This window comes from Gallus gallus, chromosome 5 (genome assembly GCF_016699485.2).
Source record: "Gallus gallus isolate bGalGal1 chromosome 5, bGalGal1.mat.broiler.GRCg7b, whole genome shotgun sequence".
In the NCBI taxonomy this organism is placed as follows: domain Eukaryota; kingdom Metazoa; phylum Chordata; class Aves; order Galliformes; family Phasianidae; genus Gallus; species Gallus gallus.
In genome coordinates, this window is record NC_052536.1 from 42,620,530 (window position 1) to 42,637,944 (window position 17,415).

The 17,415-nt window shown below is 37.8% G+C and overlaps 1 protein-coding gene across 3 annotated transcripts in view; it reads right to left on the reverse strand.

Moving 5' to 3' along the window:
• PTPN21 (protein tyrosine phosphatase non-receptor type 21) overlaps nucleotides 1-17,415 on the reverse strand; it is a 41,902-nt gene that overhangs the window by 16,454 nt on the left and 8,033 nt on the right. For 2 of the 3 annotated variants that reach the window (XM_015287730.4, XM_025151286.3), the window contains exons 3-13: nucleotides 12,350-12,519; nucleotides 11,067-11,164; nucleotides 8,470-8,537; nucleotides 7,959-8,029; nucleotides 6,508-6,595; nucleotides 6,204-6,292; nucleotides 5,203-5,290; nucleotides 4,974-5,053; nucleotides 3,759-3,860; nucleotides 3,050-3,110; nucleotides 1,981-2,065 (exon numbers count right to left, since the gene is read on the reverse strand). In XM_015287730.4, coding sequence (XP_015143216.1) covers nucleotides 1,981-2,065; nucleotides 3,050-3,110; nucleotides 3,759-3,860; nucleotides 4,974-5,053; nucleotides 5,203-5,290; nucleotides 6,204-6,292; nucleotides 6,508-6,595; nucleotides 7,959-8,029; nucleotides 8,470-8,537; nucleotides 11,067-11,164; nucleotides 12,350-12,519 — 1,000 coding nt within the window. The remainder of the gene's footprint in view (nucleotides 1-1,980; nucleotides 2,066-3,049; nucleotides 3,111-3,758; nucleotides 3,861-4,973; nucleotides 5,054-5,202; nucleotides 5,291-6,203; nucleotides 6,293-6,507; nucleotides 6,596-7,958; nucleotides 8,030-8,469; nucleotides 8,538-11,066; nucleotides 11,165-12,349; nucleotides 12,520-17,415) is intronic. The other variant, XM_421308.8, reaches the window with a different exon arrangement.

Below are 17,415 nucleotides of genomic sequence, written 5' to 3' on the forward strand. Positions count from 1 at the left end.
GGTTGCAGATGCCCCATCCCTGGAGGCATTCAAAGCCAGGCTGAACGTGGCTCTGAGCAGCCTGGGCTAGTGGTTGGTGACCCTGCACATAGCAGGGGGGGTTGAAACTAGATGATCTCAATAGGGCCAAGTGTCTGGTCCTGCATTTTGGTCACAACAACCCCAGGCAACCCTACAGGCTTGGGGAGGTGTGGCTGGAAAGCTGACTGATGGAAAGGGACCGTGGTGTACTGTTGGACAGCCGGCTGAATATGAGCCAGCAGTGTGCCCAGGTGGCCAAGAAGGCCAATGGCATCCTGGCTTGTATCAGGAATGGCATGGTGAGCAGGACTAGGAAAGTCATCCTGCCCCTGTACTCAGCATTGGTGAGGCCTCACCTCAAGTACTGTGTTCAGTTTTGGGCACCTCAGTACAAGAAGGACATGGAGGTACTGGAGCAGGTCCAGAGAAGGACAACGAGGCTAGTGAAGGGCTTGGAAAATGAGCCCTATGAGAAGAGGCTGAGGGAGCTGGGGCTGTTTAGTCTCGGGAAGAGGAGGCTGAGGGGAGACCTTATTGCTTTCTCCCAGTACCTGAAAGGTGTTTACAGTGAGAGCGGGGTAGGTCTCTTCTCACTGGTGACAGGTGACAAAATGGCTACAAGTTGCGCCAAGGTAAGTTTAGGTTGGACGTTAGGAAACACTTCTTTACAGAAAGGGTGGTTAAGCACTGGAATAGGTTCCCCAGGGAGGTGGTTGAGTCACTGTCCCTGGATGTGTTTAAGAGCCGTTTGGATGTGGTGCTCAGAGATATGATTTAGCGGAGGGTTGTTAGAGTTAGGGTACTATGGTTAGGTTGCAGTTGGACTTGATGATCTTTGAGGTCCTTTCCAACCTGAGTGATTCTATGATTCTATGATCATTGTGGTCCTTTTCAACCCCCAGGCCATTCTATGATTCTATAAAGTTCACCACTGCCATACTTATTTTAACAAAATTTATTACAACCAAAAGTTCTTTTGTTTGTGAAAAAAGTGTTCAAAAGTAGGATCTGTACAGTAGGAACTAGGAAGACTGATAGCCTTCACTGCAACAAGCAATGATTCCAACACTGTACTGGAAACAATTCAGGTACATTCTGAATCTATATATCTTTTGAGTACTTATACAACTATTTACATTGGAAACGTGCTCATTCCGTTACAATGAGTTATTCTGAGTCTTTTTTTTATCTAGCTGAGTTGCAGACTGAAAGGTCTCAGTCAAAACAGAGGCAAATATGCAAAAGATGAGATTAATCTCTCTAGGGCACAAACTTTGTTGATTAAACACACTATTTGTAACCATCAAAAAAAGCAGAAAAAACAGCCATGATTCCATAGTGAAACAGCTCATATTAGGAGTGTGTATTCCTTGAGAATTCTGTTTTTCCTTTTTTCCCCAAAGAAAGGTTTCAAAGCCTTTGAATTCCCAACCTTGTAGTCTAGCAAACTCAGAGAGAAACTGCTTAAAAACGGGATGCAGGAAGAGAACTATTCTTTTTTCCTTCCCATTTTTTAATTTCTATTTTTAATCGTCTGGGGGGCCTAGTTAGTCTTTGCAGTTATGAAGATCAATGTTGACAAGAATCTCAGAATGCCATAACATACCAGCTTATTATGTAAACCAAAAGACATAGTCAGTTAGACTCACGCAAGTGATCACAATCAATAGTTGCTGTATCCGCTACCATAACTACCTCTTCTCTTATCTCACTTTTCACATCAGCATGCATGTAGAGTAGCAGCAAGCACATTGGTGACTGTTGCTTTACTAACCTGTTTCATGTTTAGCTCTAGCTAAATAGCTATAAACACAATTATAGCTTTTACCTTCAAAGTGGTGTACTGAAGCCTTAGACTTCATAAAATAAAAGACTTCATAAAAATCACAAGATTTGCTGTTTTCTACCCTGTTTAAAACTATTTAAGCATTGGAACTTTCCAAGTCTGCTACAACTCACCTTGGGAAGATGCATATGGTTCAGTATAATGACCGTTGTAATGCAGTTGAGGTGGTGGAGGCATCATATAAGCTTGAGGCTTGGGCTAAGTAAGAATTTTATCATTAGTTAAAGATCTCGTAATTTAAGTACAGAGTTCTTGACTATTACATACACAGAGACTTAGTCTTAAACCATTTCTCTAAATCTGCAATTAAGTTTCTCCTTAGGAAAGGTCATACAAGAACTATATACTAAAAAAATAACCATGGACTATATGTTGCCATCTAACATGTAGGATGGACTCTAAGACAGAGTAAGCAAACTAGAAATGTTTAAAATATTTTTCACTGCTATCACTTTAATTCCATTAATCAGAGGTTACACAACAGCTTTTTCAACAAGTCAGAAACAGTTTTCACATAATAGCTTCATCTTTCTCGCTGCTTATTTTACTTCACTGAAGGAAATTAAGGTATGTTTCATAGTCAGTTTAAACCCTTAGAAGTGCAAATACGTAGGTCGCTCCGAAAGCAATGCCTCCTATTTATTTCAATGGCAACTAAAACAGATACAAACTACATAAAAACACTATTTGATAGAGCAGGTTCTCAGCTCCAAAGCACTACTTTTCAATGTAGTCACCACCATTTGTTACGCATTTTCACCAGTGATGAGCAAGAGTCCACATGCTGTGCTCAGAAAAAATTGCACCAGCAGTAATGAAACATTATTGCTGCCGCCACTGCTGAAATGTACCACCCACCACCTCACTGTGCTCACATCCACTGTTTGGTCTCCACTAGTGTTCAGCAAAAGTCGATACATGTCAATGGGCACAATTTTTTCCACATGGAGGAACTCCACACCTTTGTGTCATGTGTACTTCCACATCATACACCACTCTTTCAGACTGCCCGTCTGCTGCTATCTGCCACACAGCAACAAAATTTAATGGAATACTGGTGGGAGGGTTCAACCTCTACTGCCATACCACCAACATCCACTGCTGACATTGTGGGCCAATATGATAAAATAGGAGGCATTACTTTCGGAGCAGCCCTCGTATAAAACTATTTTCTCTCCTTACCATAGACATCCTGGAAGAAGACCGCCTTCTAACAGGATTCACTGTAATGGGCTGGGTTTGTCTACAGAAGAAATCTTATGGTGAGAGATGATTCTTACAACACCAAGATTTATTTCAAACCTTGGAATGACCTCCCAAGGTCAGCTAAAATCACTCTGCACTTTCTGGAGCATTGTTAAGCCGTCCTTCCAACAGTCTCAAAATGTAAGAGCTCTGTGCATAAGCCATCATTGCTATGAGCAGAATCACAAAACCAGGATCAAAATACCTCAGTTATTTCGTTGCCTCTTTTATATAAAGCATAAAAAGAAAATGGTCCTGAAGCTGTGCAGAAGGGTAAAAGGGGACTAGTTCTAAACCTGAACCCCATAGAAAATCTCACACTATAAGTAACCTCTTCTACAAGACCACAGATAGCATTGCTTAAAAGGGGTTCTTGACATTTGCAGTGTTAGAGAAACCAGAAATTATGACTATACTGTATGAGAATTTATATGCTTTAACATTTTAGCTAACGATAATAACTTTTCATAATTTATTGGACTGCTTCCATGTTGAACTGTTAAAAAACCTTAAGCTCCTTTTTCTCCACCCTACACTGCACCAGTACTCTCACAGCAAGATAGAGGTTTAAAAAAAAAAAAAAGGCAGAGTAACACAGATGTAGCAACTGCCAGACACTAGAAAGAAAAATCATTTTTGAGCTCACCCTTTGGGCAGTGAAGGACGAGAAAGGATTGGAAAGCGTGGAAGGGAAAGAAGGAGTGAAGATTTCTGAGAGCCCTCCTCAGGTGGAGAGTCCAGGGAATCTCTAAATACAAGGTACATGCAGATAAAGAAAAATAGTCTGAACTTAATACAGGCATGCATAAGAGTTTTCAGCAGCAGCACCAGATGACAGGGAGTCACAGCATGGAGATAATTACAGTGTTTTTTAATGACTTTTCTTATTAATAAAACCATATTGCGGTGAAAGGGTCAAAAGTAAGTAATCCTAGAGACTGACATTCAATACAGAACTATAGAACTGATATTATTCAAACTGCAATTCACAATGCCCAGAAATGCACCACCGCTACCAACACTTCTCAACTCTTTCAAATGGCAGCCAACCTTACAAGTTAGAGATATGAGAGCTATTTTATTGCAAATTAATCTTACTGTTCTAAAAAGAATTGGAATTAACCGTGCTAGTGAATCATCTGTGGTACAAAATATTCTGTTAACTGCAGGGAATTTTACATCAACGCCTCCACAGATAGCTTTTTGTAGGTTATTTACTGGGTCTGTTTCTCTATTTCTGTCTGAAGTAACTTAACTAAAGGAAATCTGTACCAGTGGAAATGATTAGCTCAAATTCCAACCCTTGATTTACAAGTTGGAGACCAGCCCATTTAAATTTAATTTGATGAATTGTATTAAATTTACTTCATACTGGTGCTACTTGAGCTACACAGATTCCATGAATATCCAAAGGACCACATACCTCTCAGCTGTCAATCCAGCACATTTCAGGAGTGCTTCACATACACTTCCCGCCCTTTTAAAGGCCTTCAGAGTGTCCTTTCAGGGCAGTTCACCCAATCACAGGCCAAACCCTATCCCAGTGCTTCCAACAAACATTCTAGCAATAATAGCCTCCAAAGCAACTCACGGCACTGAGATCCAGCATCAGGGGTCAAACACTACTACTTTTGGTAAGGTTTTCAGCACTTAGTATTGTTCTCCATTATAAACCATACCAAAGTGTGAGTTTGAGAAACTGGTGATAAGTATGATCTCAGAGATGACTAGGGAAAAAATGTAAGCCGTACTTAGTATAATCTAAAAATGACATTGTAGAAATTACAGAAGTTATGATAAATTTTGCTTTCCCATGGGAACTGCAAGGGCACCAAGTGTTCTGCTAAAGTATTCTACTTACAGGCTGCATTTATTTAGTCTGTAGAATTTGTGTCTAGCCACACACATCCTCCACACATATTTTGCTGTTTCCATATCTTCCTGCCAGAAAACAAAACCAAAATTTGCTCATTAGTCAAAATATGCATATTCATCACTTACTTTCGTAGAAGTCACTGAAATTTGGAAGACTAACTTCCTATTAACTGATCTTAAAAAGTGAAAAAAGTAAAAAAAAAAAATCCACTCACAGTTTGGAATTGGATTGTCTCTTCTTTGTTTGCCAGTTCTAATGCAAAAAAGGACTTGTTGTGAGACATGTTGGCAATGTCGTGCCACCTACAGACAAAAGGAACAGAACACCACTGGTGATCTATGTTTTTCAAATCATAGAAAATGCAACTGAATTACAGAAGCCATGTCTACATTTTAACTAGCAAAACATTAAGTAACGCTGGCAAAACATTAAGTAACAGTCTAACTAAAAAAATGTATGCATTCCAAATACTGATGCAAAAGTTACCGTTTAAATCTGATACTTTCATATAAAATATATGAGAGATTATTGGATAGTTGTACAAGTGAATATTGCTAAGTAAAATGATGTGTGTATCTTAGGATGTTATATGTTCTGTGCACAGAATTGCTCTTTTTTGACTCAAGAAATGTTACACAACTAAATGTATGTTACATGTTCATCTCTTAGAATTAATCCAGCTTAAAGGGATTGATTGTATAGCCAACAGACCTCACTGCAGCCTTTCAGTATTTAAAAGGCTTTTATAACAGCAGGGAGACCAACTTTTTACATGGTTTAACAGTGATAAGACCAAGGGGAATGGTTTTAAACTAAAAGGGGAGATTTAGTTCAGGTTTTAGGAAGAAATTATTTACTCAGAAGGAGGTGATGCAGTGGAGGAGGTTGCTCAGAGAAGCTCTGGTTGCCCCATCCCTAGAGATGTACAAGGCCAAGTTGGATGTAGCCCTGGGCAGCCTGAGCTGGTGGGAAGCAACCAACTCATGGCAGGAGGCTGGAACTGAGTGGTCTGTAAGGTCCCTCTCAACACAAACCATTCTATGATTCTCTCAAAATTCAGTATTTATTTAGCATAAGGGCTAGAATATAATGTCCAGGTTTATGAAACAAATAAGCACACACCATATCTAAGAGTCTTTCATGCTAGTGAGATATATACGCTAAATATTATGTATAGGATATTATAAAAATATTTTAATACAGAACAATACTAACCTAAATACAACAGGAGGCCGGCTATTTTTGTGTTTCACAAAAATACCATCAAGACATGCTCCAATGAATATGTCACTTCCTTGGCTGTCCTGGAAGAAGTCATAAAAAATTATATACAGAAAAATTCTTAGAAAGCAAAGCTGTGTGAGAAACAACTAGTTTTAGAATTCTGAGGAGAGAGAAGGAGTAATATGCGTTTTGTTTTGAGGATATTAAGTTTTATTTGCTTTTATTCTTGACAGGAAGCAGCTATTTTTACATAGGGAAGAAAAGCAACTGAGACAAAAATTAAAGCCCCATTTACCTTTGCAGGATAGGTCTCTTCACCATAGCCCTCCATTCTCTCCACTTCTTGCATATATAACATTTCTGCATCAGGAGGAGTAAGGCCTCTAGAAAAGAAAACAGTGATAACAGTGATCAGCTAATATAGTCAACAATAAAAATATATTTGTTTTACTCTGAATGACCATTAAATTAAACAAGAACACCACCAAGACTATCAGGCACTCATCAAAACATGCTGTTTCCATCTGCATCAAGGTCTGAAAACTTGTCTCAGCCTTTACGCTGCGATTCTGGTTACTTCTTTATCTTAGTTATCTCCACCAGAAATGGCAACAAAGACCAGTTAAAATTATTGTCTCTGCTGATGGCAGAAAATCATTACATCCCTCTTCAATCCATCACTGTCACCTTTTTTTCTCACTTTATCATAAGAAGTATTCCAGCACGCATGTTCAAGACCTGAATTTCTCCTGTTGCAGTATACAAATTTAGTATACAAGGAACTACATCAAATTTGATGCTTCACATATCAGGAAAGAGAGTTATTTTCTAAACAGAGTTTTAATTGTAATGGTTTGAAAACTTCAGCAAGATAAAATTTGTAGTTAAAGGTAGTATGGTTTTATATTTTTTGTTTGTTTGTTTTTAATGAAACCTGCTGGCAAAAACAGTTTTTTCACTAACTTACAGTAGCATTACAGGGCTTAAAGAATCTTGTATTTCCCTAAATACTTCAGTTGACCTCACAGAAGGAATTATGTCTACCTGAAAAATTTTATCATGTTCATTCTTATGCCTCTCAATAACTTCTCAATCATACTTTTTTTATTCCTTCTCTTTGTCCTAATGTCATGCAGATTAGTCTTTCTCACTGAACCTTATACATTCCATCTTGTTATGAAAACATTTCAAAGCTAAATCAATTTGAAATTTCAAAGCCTTTCCTCTGAAGTAATACAAAAAAAAGCCAATCCACATAAGTATTAGTATCATGGTCACAAATACATTTTGCTAATGAAGTGACAACAGAAAGTAACCTTCCTCTGTCTCAGACCAGCACATTTAGCAGCCTTTTACTTAGATCAGAAGCATTCTGGCACAGTGACCATGTTTACATTTCAATTGCCTGCAGTATTTGCCAGTATTGTTTATTGAGAAACATCGTTACTGAGGCCACAATTTCATGTTGTAAACAAGTTTCAGATGAAACTGCACTATTTACTGCTGTACCATATATTAATCTTCTAGAAAAATCCTCTTGTTTACTTTAACAGTCATTAGTCCAGTTTTCTTTTCATTTAGGAAAAGACAAAAAACTCAACAACAACAAAACACAGCCATATCAGTGAAAAAAATCATTTAAATGGGAGATTAAATTAGTTCAACTGCCTTCTGAGATTCTCAACTCCCTGACTTACTGAAGCAGTCACATCAAAATTGTTCAACAAGGAGTTTTAGAAATGTTACCTGTATTTCTGATGTAGTAAGGCAACCTTCTGTGTCGCTTCTTCCAATATTTTTTCTTCTTGTAGCCAACCCTTAAGGTAAGATAGCATTTACAAAATGAACTACAAACATTCTATGAAACAAAATGGCTGTAGTGTCTTCACACAGAGAAATCAACCCTCCACTCTAATTTTGGAGCTTAGATTCTGGATAACATGAACAAAACCAGAAAGTACAAACACTGTTTCGAAGTGGTTTTACTTGCTTTCTTGTCTCTATCCTCATCATCTTTTAAATGCAATATAACTGCAATATCTTTGTTTCTGTGTAATATCTCACCACAGTCTCAGAAAACCTTGACTCAATTTGACAATCTTGGGAGCTGTAATGTAAGCTGGATAAATCATATGATCTTTAATAATGATTTATATTTATCAGTCTCATGTTTGACTTCAGTACACTGAAGAGCTACTTGCAACACAGTTTGCTTGTGATCGATAATACAAAAAAAGAACTTAAAGAAATTACTTACCACCGGAAACAAAGCAAATCTTTGTAGGAACTCCTGAGATTCATATTGATCATAGTCTCCAAAATCAGCTAAAAAATAGAAGTTGCATTCAAACATTTATAACAAAATTACTCGATATCACATTAATTGCAGAAGGATCCCCAAATTGCAAATCTTCATCTTGCTGAACTATGATCTAAAACAGCGGAACACACTAACCAGTAATGTTTATGAACAGAAAAATAAAAACAGATTCCATGCTTTTATCTTGTTCAGAAAAATTGGTAAGATTCCTCGTGGATAGGAGAGGAGAAGAAACGACAGAAACAAGCAGAACTCTGCTCCAAGTTCCTTAGGTTTTCTTTTGCATGGTTTTTAAACACAGTTAAGGACAGAAGGGGCCTCTGGAGACTAATGTTCCCTCCTGCCCAAGCAGGTCAGCTACAGCAGATCATCACAGGGCCTTCCCCAGTCATGTTCTGAATACAGATTTCTGGGCAATCTGTTCCAGTGTTTCACCTCTCTGGCAAGAAAAAAATCTGTAAGATTTCTTGCATCTCAACTCATGCCAATTGCCTCTTATTCTGTCCCTGAGTGCCACTGAAAAGAGTGTGGCTCTGTCTTCTTTACTCCTTCGTCTACAAGTACATATCAGAGACAACTACACTGTCAGCACAGAGCTGACAAACTGTTCTCACTGCTGGATTCTGAGCAGACAGAGCACCTTGGACTCTGCAGCTTCTGTTCACAGATTGCTGCATGAAGACATCTAGAAAGTGGAAATCAGGTGCCTTAACTTCCCTGACTCAAAGATATGCTCAGAGGGGACTTAATAAAAACTGATTTCATGTCACACCAAAAAGCATCAAGAAGAATTTGTGTCTTTTTTTTTTTCTAGGAAAGAAAAAGCCAACAGTTCAAAGAAATAAAATAGCCTAAATCAGAAAACATACGTATAATCTCACAAGATAAACTATTCTAAGAAACATCAGCCTGCCCAGAATGGCCACTCCAAACCACGGAAACATAATCTCCAAGTACACATATTATTTACGTTACCACAGATTCTAACCTCCAATAGTATAACTGTAGAGACTTTTAGGAATCAAGTATTTATTATGCATTACAAGTTACTATGCAAGTTATTCATGATTAAAGGGAAGAACCTGTGACACACTAGACCAACAAAGTACTTGAGATAAAGCAGTGCTTAGAAGCAGCCTATTGTAAGTATTTCAAACACAAATCGTTCTTGAAATCAGCTCACTCAAAACAGCAAACAACTTCTTCTGTTAGTTCACTAGCTAAAATTAACTGACCTACCTTCTATAAGCTACTTCAGTCATCGGAGTGCATTAATTTAGAACCTGCACTTTTTCTACGTTCTTTTTTTCATCATGTTATCAACACATGTAGTTCTCATATAAAAGACTGAGAAAGGAATGTGAAAGCTACAAGGATAAATATTTTCCATCTGGAAAGAGGATTATACTGAAAGATATCTATAAACAACTTACAGACCAGAGAAACTTTTATACTGTTTAAAGATATGAAAATAACAAAGCAAGATTTTGCCAGCTGAAGACCATTAAATTCTGGCTTAGATTAAACAGATACACTGTTATGTAAACACTAACATTATTCATCTACACCACTGATAACTATATTCTCAGAAAAACATTATTATCATCTTTAATGTGATGTAGTTGTTACACAATTAAAAAAAGACAAAGCAAAAAAAGAAAAAATTCTTGTGGTTGTATGCACTGGTAGTGATATGCAGCTTTACAACTGCTGTTAGATGGACCGGAGTGACATCCACAGAGAAGCAGTACACAGACACAATAAAGAAAGCTATTGCATTAAAAAACTGTTGACTTGAGAGATTTAAGATCAAACAAGCATGTTAGCAGGGAACACAAGACACAATAACACTAACTAGGAAAACACTAATTAGGAAAAGCAAAGTAACCATTTTCACATATGCACCTCAGAAATGGGTTTTCAGGAAAGATCTTAACATAGTACACAGACCATTAAAAATTCCTAACTTGAAGTAATCTTTGGTGTTATGATATTTGGGAGAAGAGGTGGAGATACTAGTACTACTGTACATTCAAATCTGCTTATTATTAAAGTATGCCCCTTTCTCATGTGACGATGTCAGAATAAAGAGTTTTCAGTACGAGAAACAGATGAAAGCTCTGCTGACACAAGCAGACAACTTGCCTCCAAAGGTATTCAGGTGTCTAGATACCTACGTACACCTCAGAGGACTGCACTGAAATACCAGTAGGTACTGGGTCACTGATACCACTGTCTGTCCATTTCGCTCTCCCCACCTCATCTCCCTAGCCAATACACTGGGTGATGAAATTCTAAGGAGCAAGCCTTCCACCTTTCATAACCTTCTGAATTGGACCTTCATTATATATGTAGGGCTGTCAACTGAAAAAAAAAAAGTTCTTCACAGAAATAAAATTTACACTGGAAAGCAACTACCTCTAACAGTTTTATTACAGCAAGAAGAGGGGTCCATGAGCAATAAACAGAAAGCATGCAACACAAAATATCTCAACAAACTTCCAATGCAACATTAGCATAATTGTCTTACTTACCTTGAACAGCCAAACCAGCCAAATGTATTGCTTGTTCTAGTGTGCAAGGAATGTTGCCCTCCAAGATATCTTTCTTTAATTGCAAATAATACTGATACCTATGTGAAGAAAAAAAAAAGTAAACAAGGAAAAGTTAACAAAGGCTTTTTATTCTCAAGAGACTGCACTTCCTCCCTCCATTCACTAGCATGTGGGGAGGACACTCATTCAGATCCACCAGTTTATGGTCCTTATTAACTCTTCCTTCAGCTTTCATTTATCTACTGCAGAATCAAATTCTGATTCCACTGAAAGACACAGAATTTCCACAATTTCAATCTATATCCGTAGCCTCATTATTTTTTTTTTTTGCCTTTCTTCCTTAATATTCCTATTATCTCCACTAGTGTGCCATCCAGCAGTGTACCATTCAGTACACCGCTGCAGCATTACTGCATTCCCTTCCAGTAAATCCACTACGCATATCCCTTCAGTCACGACAGTTGCTTTCATTTCTGCACTACAATTCCCAAATACATTCTGTTCTCACCTTTTTTTTTCCCATTAAACTGATCTTTTCCTGGATCATCTCTTGAACATGCAAACCCTATAAGCTGTAACTATGGACTGTGGTCCACAGTCTGAACCACTACTTGAATTCTTCTGACCCCATTCAGCCATCCAGGTCACACCCTACCTTAGCTAACAACCACACTTGTTTTCTATGAGACCAATTAAAAAATTACTGACTTCCTCATATTGTATGTTCACTGTTACAAAGTAAAGCTTTAATACTGAAAACATAGAAGCATGTGCTGCAATTGAGAGATAAAAAAAAAGTAATGTAAATATTTTGATAATTGGAAGTTAAAAGTCAGATCTCTTCCTTCTCTGAACTGTTAAAATTTAGTGAGGCTTCATAAATATCGTTCAGACTTTTCCTGGACCCTATTACAAAAAAGCACTATGCCATATTACGCCAGATAATATTCTTACATAAAAAAATCAAAAATAAGTGGGACCAAACCAAGGCCCGTAAAAAAAATGAAAGGAAAAAGCCACAGTATATCAAAGCAGGTTTGAGCAGATTCCTAAGATCACTGAAACATTAATTCTTTGCTTAGTTTATAAACTATTTAAAACATTCAAAAGGGAAATAAATACATCGTTTGAACATAAATGTTGCCTAAACTAATAATTTCTATTTCCATAAAGACTGAGAAGGGTAAAGCAGACAATTTACACACGAGCTATATGTTTCAGGATGCTAAAAGTAAAATTATAGACAAATTTATAAAGCTTACCTGGTAATCTCCTGCTGAAGTTGAGAAACAGTAGGCACATAGAACACTACTCCAAAATACACTGTTGGTTCCAAGGCATATTTGTCCAGCTGCTTTTTCAGAGGCTTGTCCAAATCTACCCATCTGCGCTGATTCTGCTTGTTGTAATACCACAGACTGAAATATGTTATCTGAAAGAAATGATGAAACAAATTTAATATTGCCATATTAGATAAAATATATTGCATGAAAGTCTTGCTACCTAGAAATGAAAGACTTAAGATCCTAAGGCTACAGATTATTGAGAAGCCAGAGAACTGGAGGGACATAATCTTTTAATATCACACCCAAGTATTACATCCAGATAAACAATTCACGTATATAAGGGCTACCAAATCTAGTTATTTGACTCAGTTGGGGCAATGTATTTAAGCATAACAAGAAAATTAAGGGAAGTGAGAAATACAAACAGAATCGGACTGCAGGACAGCAGAGTACGGCTTGCCTGAGGAACCAGTGGGCAGACTCACACAGGATGCTGAAGGACAAAAGGGCATAGGAAAAATGGTCGAAAATTACCTCACTGAAGTGCATGTATGGTTTATTCCACTGAGCAAGAAAATGAGCAGCAAAATACCACATGCAGTGGAAGAGACTGCCCAAAGCATCTGAGAGACGCCCATCCCTGGCATTTGACTGAACAACATTTTGAGTAACACAAACCTAATTTTGATTAGACATGATCTGCTCTGAAAAGAAGTTGGACTATTTTTCTGACTCCAAAATATAGTTAATATAGTTCTACTGAGTAACACTGCAGAGCCACTCATTCAAATTTAAATCTTTCCAGTACATTTAAACTGATTAAAATCTTCTCTTCTCCTGCAGCAATTATTTCATTCAGTTCAGAATTATCAAGCAGACATGTACTGGAAAATAATAACGTCATTATCACAGAAAAACTAGAAATCATAATTACATTTTCTTATTGTGGGAGGTAGATAAGGGAATGCAATGAAGCACCAACTACGATGAGGACATTCATATGGAAATTCTCCAAGTCTTTTCTACACATACATCATTATATGTTGAAATGGTAGAAATACCAACACCTTTAATCCAGCACTTTTCTTTACATCATTATCTTCTTACATTGTACAAAATAAAGCTATTAAGGAAGGCATTTTACAAAATAAAGGAATATTTATCATAATATGTTCTTTTCAATAATTTTCCTGAATTAAACTTGGAAAAACTGTCTACTTTTCAAGGAAAATATTTATTATTTTCTCAGAAACGATCTTTTTGATGCTTTGGAGTACAAATTTAAAATGTACTGGGGAATGAGAGCTGGTAGTACTGAAGCCATGTTTTAGTAATTTCCTGTGAAAATAAACATGTCTGAAAAATGACACAGAAATCTATCTTTTTAATTTATAACCTAAATGAGATGAAGGATCCAGTATCATGGCATTCACTCCATTCCTTACAACTTTGATACATCCATGCAACCACAGCATGGTTCCATATCATACTGCAGGGACAGCACTGAAGTCAATTCTCTGTACCAGCACAGAGCGTTAAGTAATTTTGGATGCAAAAGTCAAGAAATAGCATTACGTTCATAGTATCATCTATTCCACAAAACCATTGTCGCCAGCAATAACTGTGAAATTAGAGCTATTTTTAAGGTTCCTTTCCTAATAAGGTTCCTATTAATAACGTTCCTTTCACATTCAGCAAATACTTCTTAAATCCACTGGCAAAATGTACTTCTTTACCCATCTCTAAATTAGGATCAGTGCATTTTAAGTGATTTTTGTTTTCTCAATGCTTAAAAGCAAACTAAGTTAATGTGATCAATCCAGGTAATTGCAGAATCAGTATGCAGAAGACAGAACATGCTAGAACAAAGGCTGTCCATTTATCGTTCTGCAAGTTCTAACACAACTCTAGTTCCAGTTGATAAAAAACACAGGCTATACTACAAACACTAAATTAAATTAGAACTGTTCATAGACAAAAACAATAAGATTCTCAGGTAGGCACTGTGTGCTCTTCACTTCAAAACTGTAAAAATAAAGCATGAAATTTAAACAGTCAAACACTTCTAGTTTCAAGGAGAAAAAAAATGGTTCTGAACACAGAAACTATAAAAAAAAAAGCTGTATTCTTAATTTCTCAATTCAAGTGCACCAAATTGCTGGCCCAGATGGCCAGCCCATGGCTAACCACACCACGCAGGCTGAGAGCACAGCCTGGAACATCAACAGCAGCTCCTGGACACGAGCAGAGGTCTAGCAGACTCCAAAAGCTACAGGTAACAAGGCCTGAGGAAGCATACCATCAAAGCTGAAAGACTCCTGGAGAAGACATCACATAAACGCTCCTGGAAACCAGACCAACATTTATAAGCAACACTTTGAATAAGTTTCAACTGCAGTTTGGTGTACATAAGCTTCAAACACACAGAGATTTGTAACAGCAAGGAGAGAATGAACTGAAATGTCTGGTAACAGCACCACTGTGCTGTACTCTCCAGATGCTGATACTCCTGATTCTACAACCTGAAGGATAAACTGAACGTACAACCTATTTTAAGCCACGATGATTACTTGTGCTGGTCCATTTCCATACAACACAGACCACTTTTCCTTACCCATGCACAGAACCAAGATATTACTGGCACAAGACCAAGGAAAATGCTTCTATAGTTTAAAATATTCTCTAGAATCCAGAATATACTTTATTAATCTTTTTCTGTCATGTTATTTTGCCTTAAAATCTCCTTCAAACTGGATTATCAAAAGTAACTAAAACAAGCCAAGGTAAATGCTATGGGCCAAAACCCACCTTCTGACTTCTATGCAGTCCTTTCACTTGACTTCAAGGGCAGAATCTGACCCTGTGAATTTTCAGAGTAGTTTATGTGCCCTGGAATGTTTTCACTGATTAAAACAGAATCCATTTTATTCACTATGAAAGTTTTTATTATTAGTAGCACAGGACAGCACCCAATTCTAAAAAGAATGTAATGACATAACTCCTAAAATATGTTAAGCTGTTAAGATTAACACTATCTTGAGGTTCATTTATTTTAGTGACTTATTCATCATCCAATCCCTTTGAAGAAAGTCAAAGATAAATGAAAGGACCTTCTGCAGTTGCTTTCTACCTTGCTGCTTCCTGCCACTACAGACAGAAACGTTAAGTATTTTCATACAAAAGTAGAAGAATTCAAAGAAAAGCCCCATATAATCTTACAGCCAACAAGGCCCATAGGTCTGTGGGAGAGAGAGGTAGCACCCACACTGGCACCTGCAGTCAGTGGACCCTCAGCAGCTAAGCAGAGGAGCTTTGTCAGGTTATGTATGCCACAAAACTACATCACTATTATATCTCCTTGCATGATGTCCTGTGACAGTCTGAGAAGCGGGGTTCTCAGCCTTAAGAAGGGACACATGTAAAATCTTACTGTTGTTTTCTGTTACCTAATGGCAGGATATAGGAAAGACAAAGCTAAATTATTCTTCTAAGGGAGGCTTCCAGCGAGAACCACTGCAGGAATGAGAAATAGTGAGCACGAGCTGCAATGTGGGGAACTCAAGTCAGATTAGGAGAAAAAATGTACAATGAGACTAGTCAAACACTGGAAGAGGTTTCCCAAAGAGGCATCAAATTTCCATCCTCAGATTTCCTTTGAAACTGAATCAGTGATGCAGTCCTACCCTGTACTGTGTGATATTAGTTGGCTATAATTAGCAGCCGTATTTAATTTTATTTTTCTTAAAACGAGCCTGTCTCATCCCTAACATAATTCCACTTTGTTTGGCTCTACTTCAAACAAAGTTTATACATACCAGTTATTCTGACTAGCACTACACACAGAAGAACATGTTTAATAAAGAACCTCAGGGTCTACTTTGGTCACAATTTAGCCCATCTAGAAAAGGAATCTGACAAATGCATATGTCAGATATCAAGTATGTAATATTCTCTCTTAAAAGCAGCTGTTCTGCATCCCCAAACTAGATTGTGCCTTCCTGTTCTCAGCAGTATAACACATCAGAAAATGTTTTACTTCCTAGGATTTTGAGACAACATTATTACTGCCGTCTTTTACAAAATTATTCTTTATAGATCCACAGATAAAGAAAAAAAAACCAACCCAAAACTTCTGTGGGTGTTTTTCTGTCTTTACATTGGTATGTATGAATACAGCACACCATAAGGCTTTCTTGAAGCGAATGCTGAAAACACTGTCTCATCCTAAGAGAATGCTGAAAACACTGCCTCGACACAAGCTTTGCAGCCAGACTAAGAAAATCCCAGTTAGCTCAGGGACTCCACTGAGCCTCACTTTATCTTATACTTGGATACAAAACAGCCCCTGCCAACAGAATACAACTGTTCAAATAAACTGCTTTCAAAACCGGCTCAGTAATCTTGTACTATGCACAACTGCCAGATACCAAGTGAGGGCTTTACTCTACGTCCAGAATCAAAAACTTCAGAAGGAGACGAAAGGCACCAAAAATTCTCCAGAAACTTCCTTCTTATCACTGCAGACATCCCCCCCCCCCCCCCCCCAAATCTTTCCAGTCTCTAGTGGAGAAACCTGGGCTAGTTTTGGAGCAGCCTGGACTGGCCAGGGTACAAGACACAAGATTTCCTGGAAGTGGTGGAAAAAAAAACCTCTAAGTCTTGCCATGTATCTGCCACTGAACAGAAAGCTGCAGCCCCTGACATCCACTAGTGCTTGCAGAACAAGGAGGAGGGCTGAGGAGCCCCCCCTTTTTTTCCCCACTTGAAGCTACTCACTTCAGGGCACTTTGGCTTTCTTGACTATTTATGTTTTAGCACCGACAAGGTTTTCAACTGCAGCTACCCGTAGGGAGGATTTAGCAAGGTACCTGAAAGAATTCAGGAAGAAGCCAAGCTTAACTATTTCTTTCACACAGTAAACATTTTTTCTCCAACACTGCCTACTGCCACATCCCCCGCAATGATTTTCTCCTGACTGCATCGATATCATTCTGACAAATGCTGTTTAAACAAAGCAGTTGCCAATTACAGCTTAAATCAAT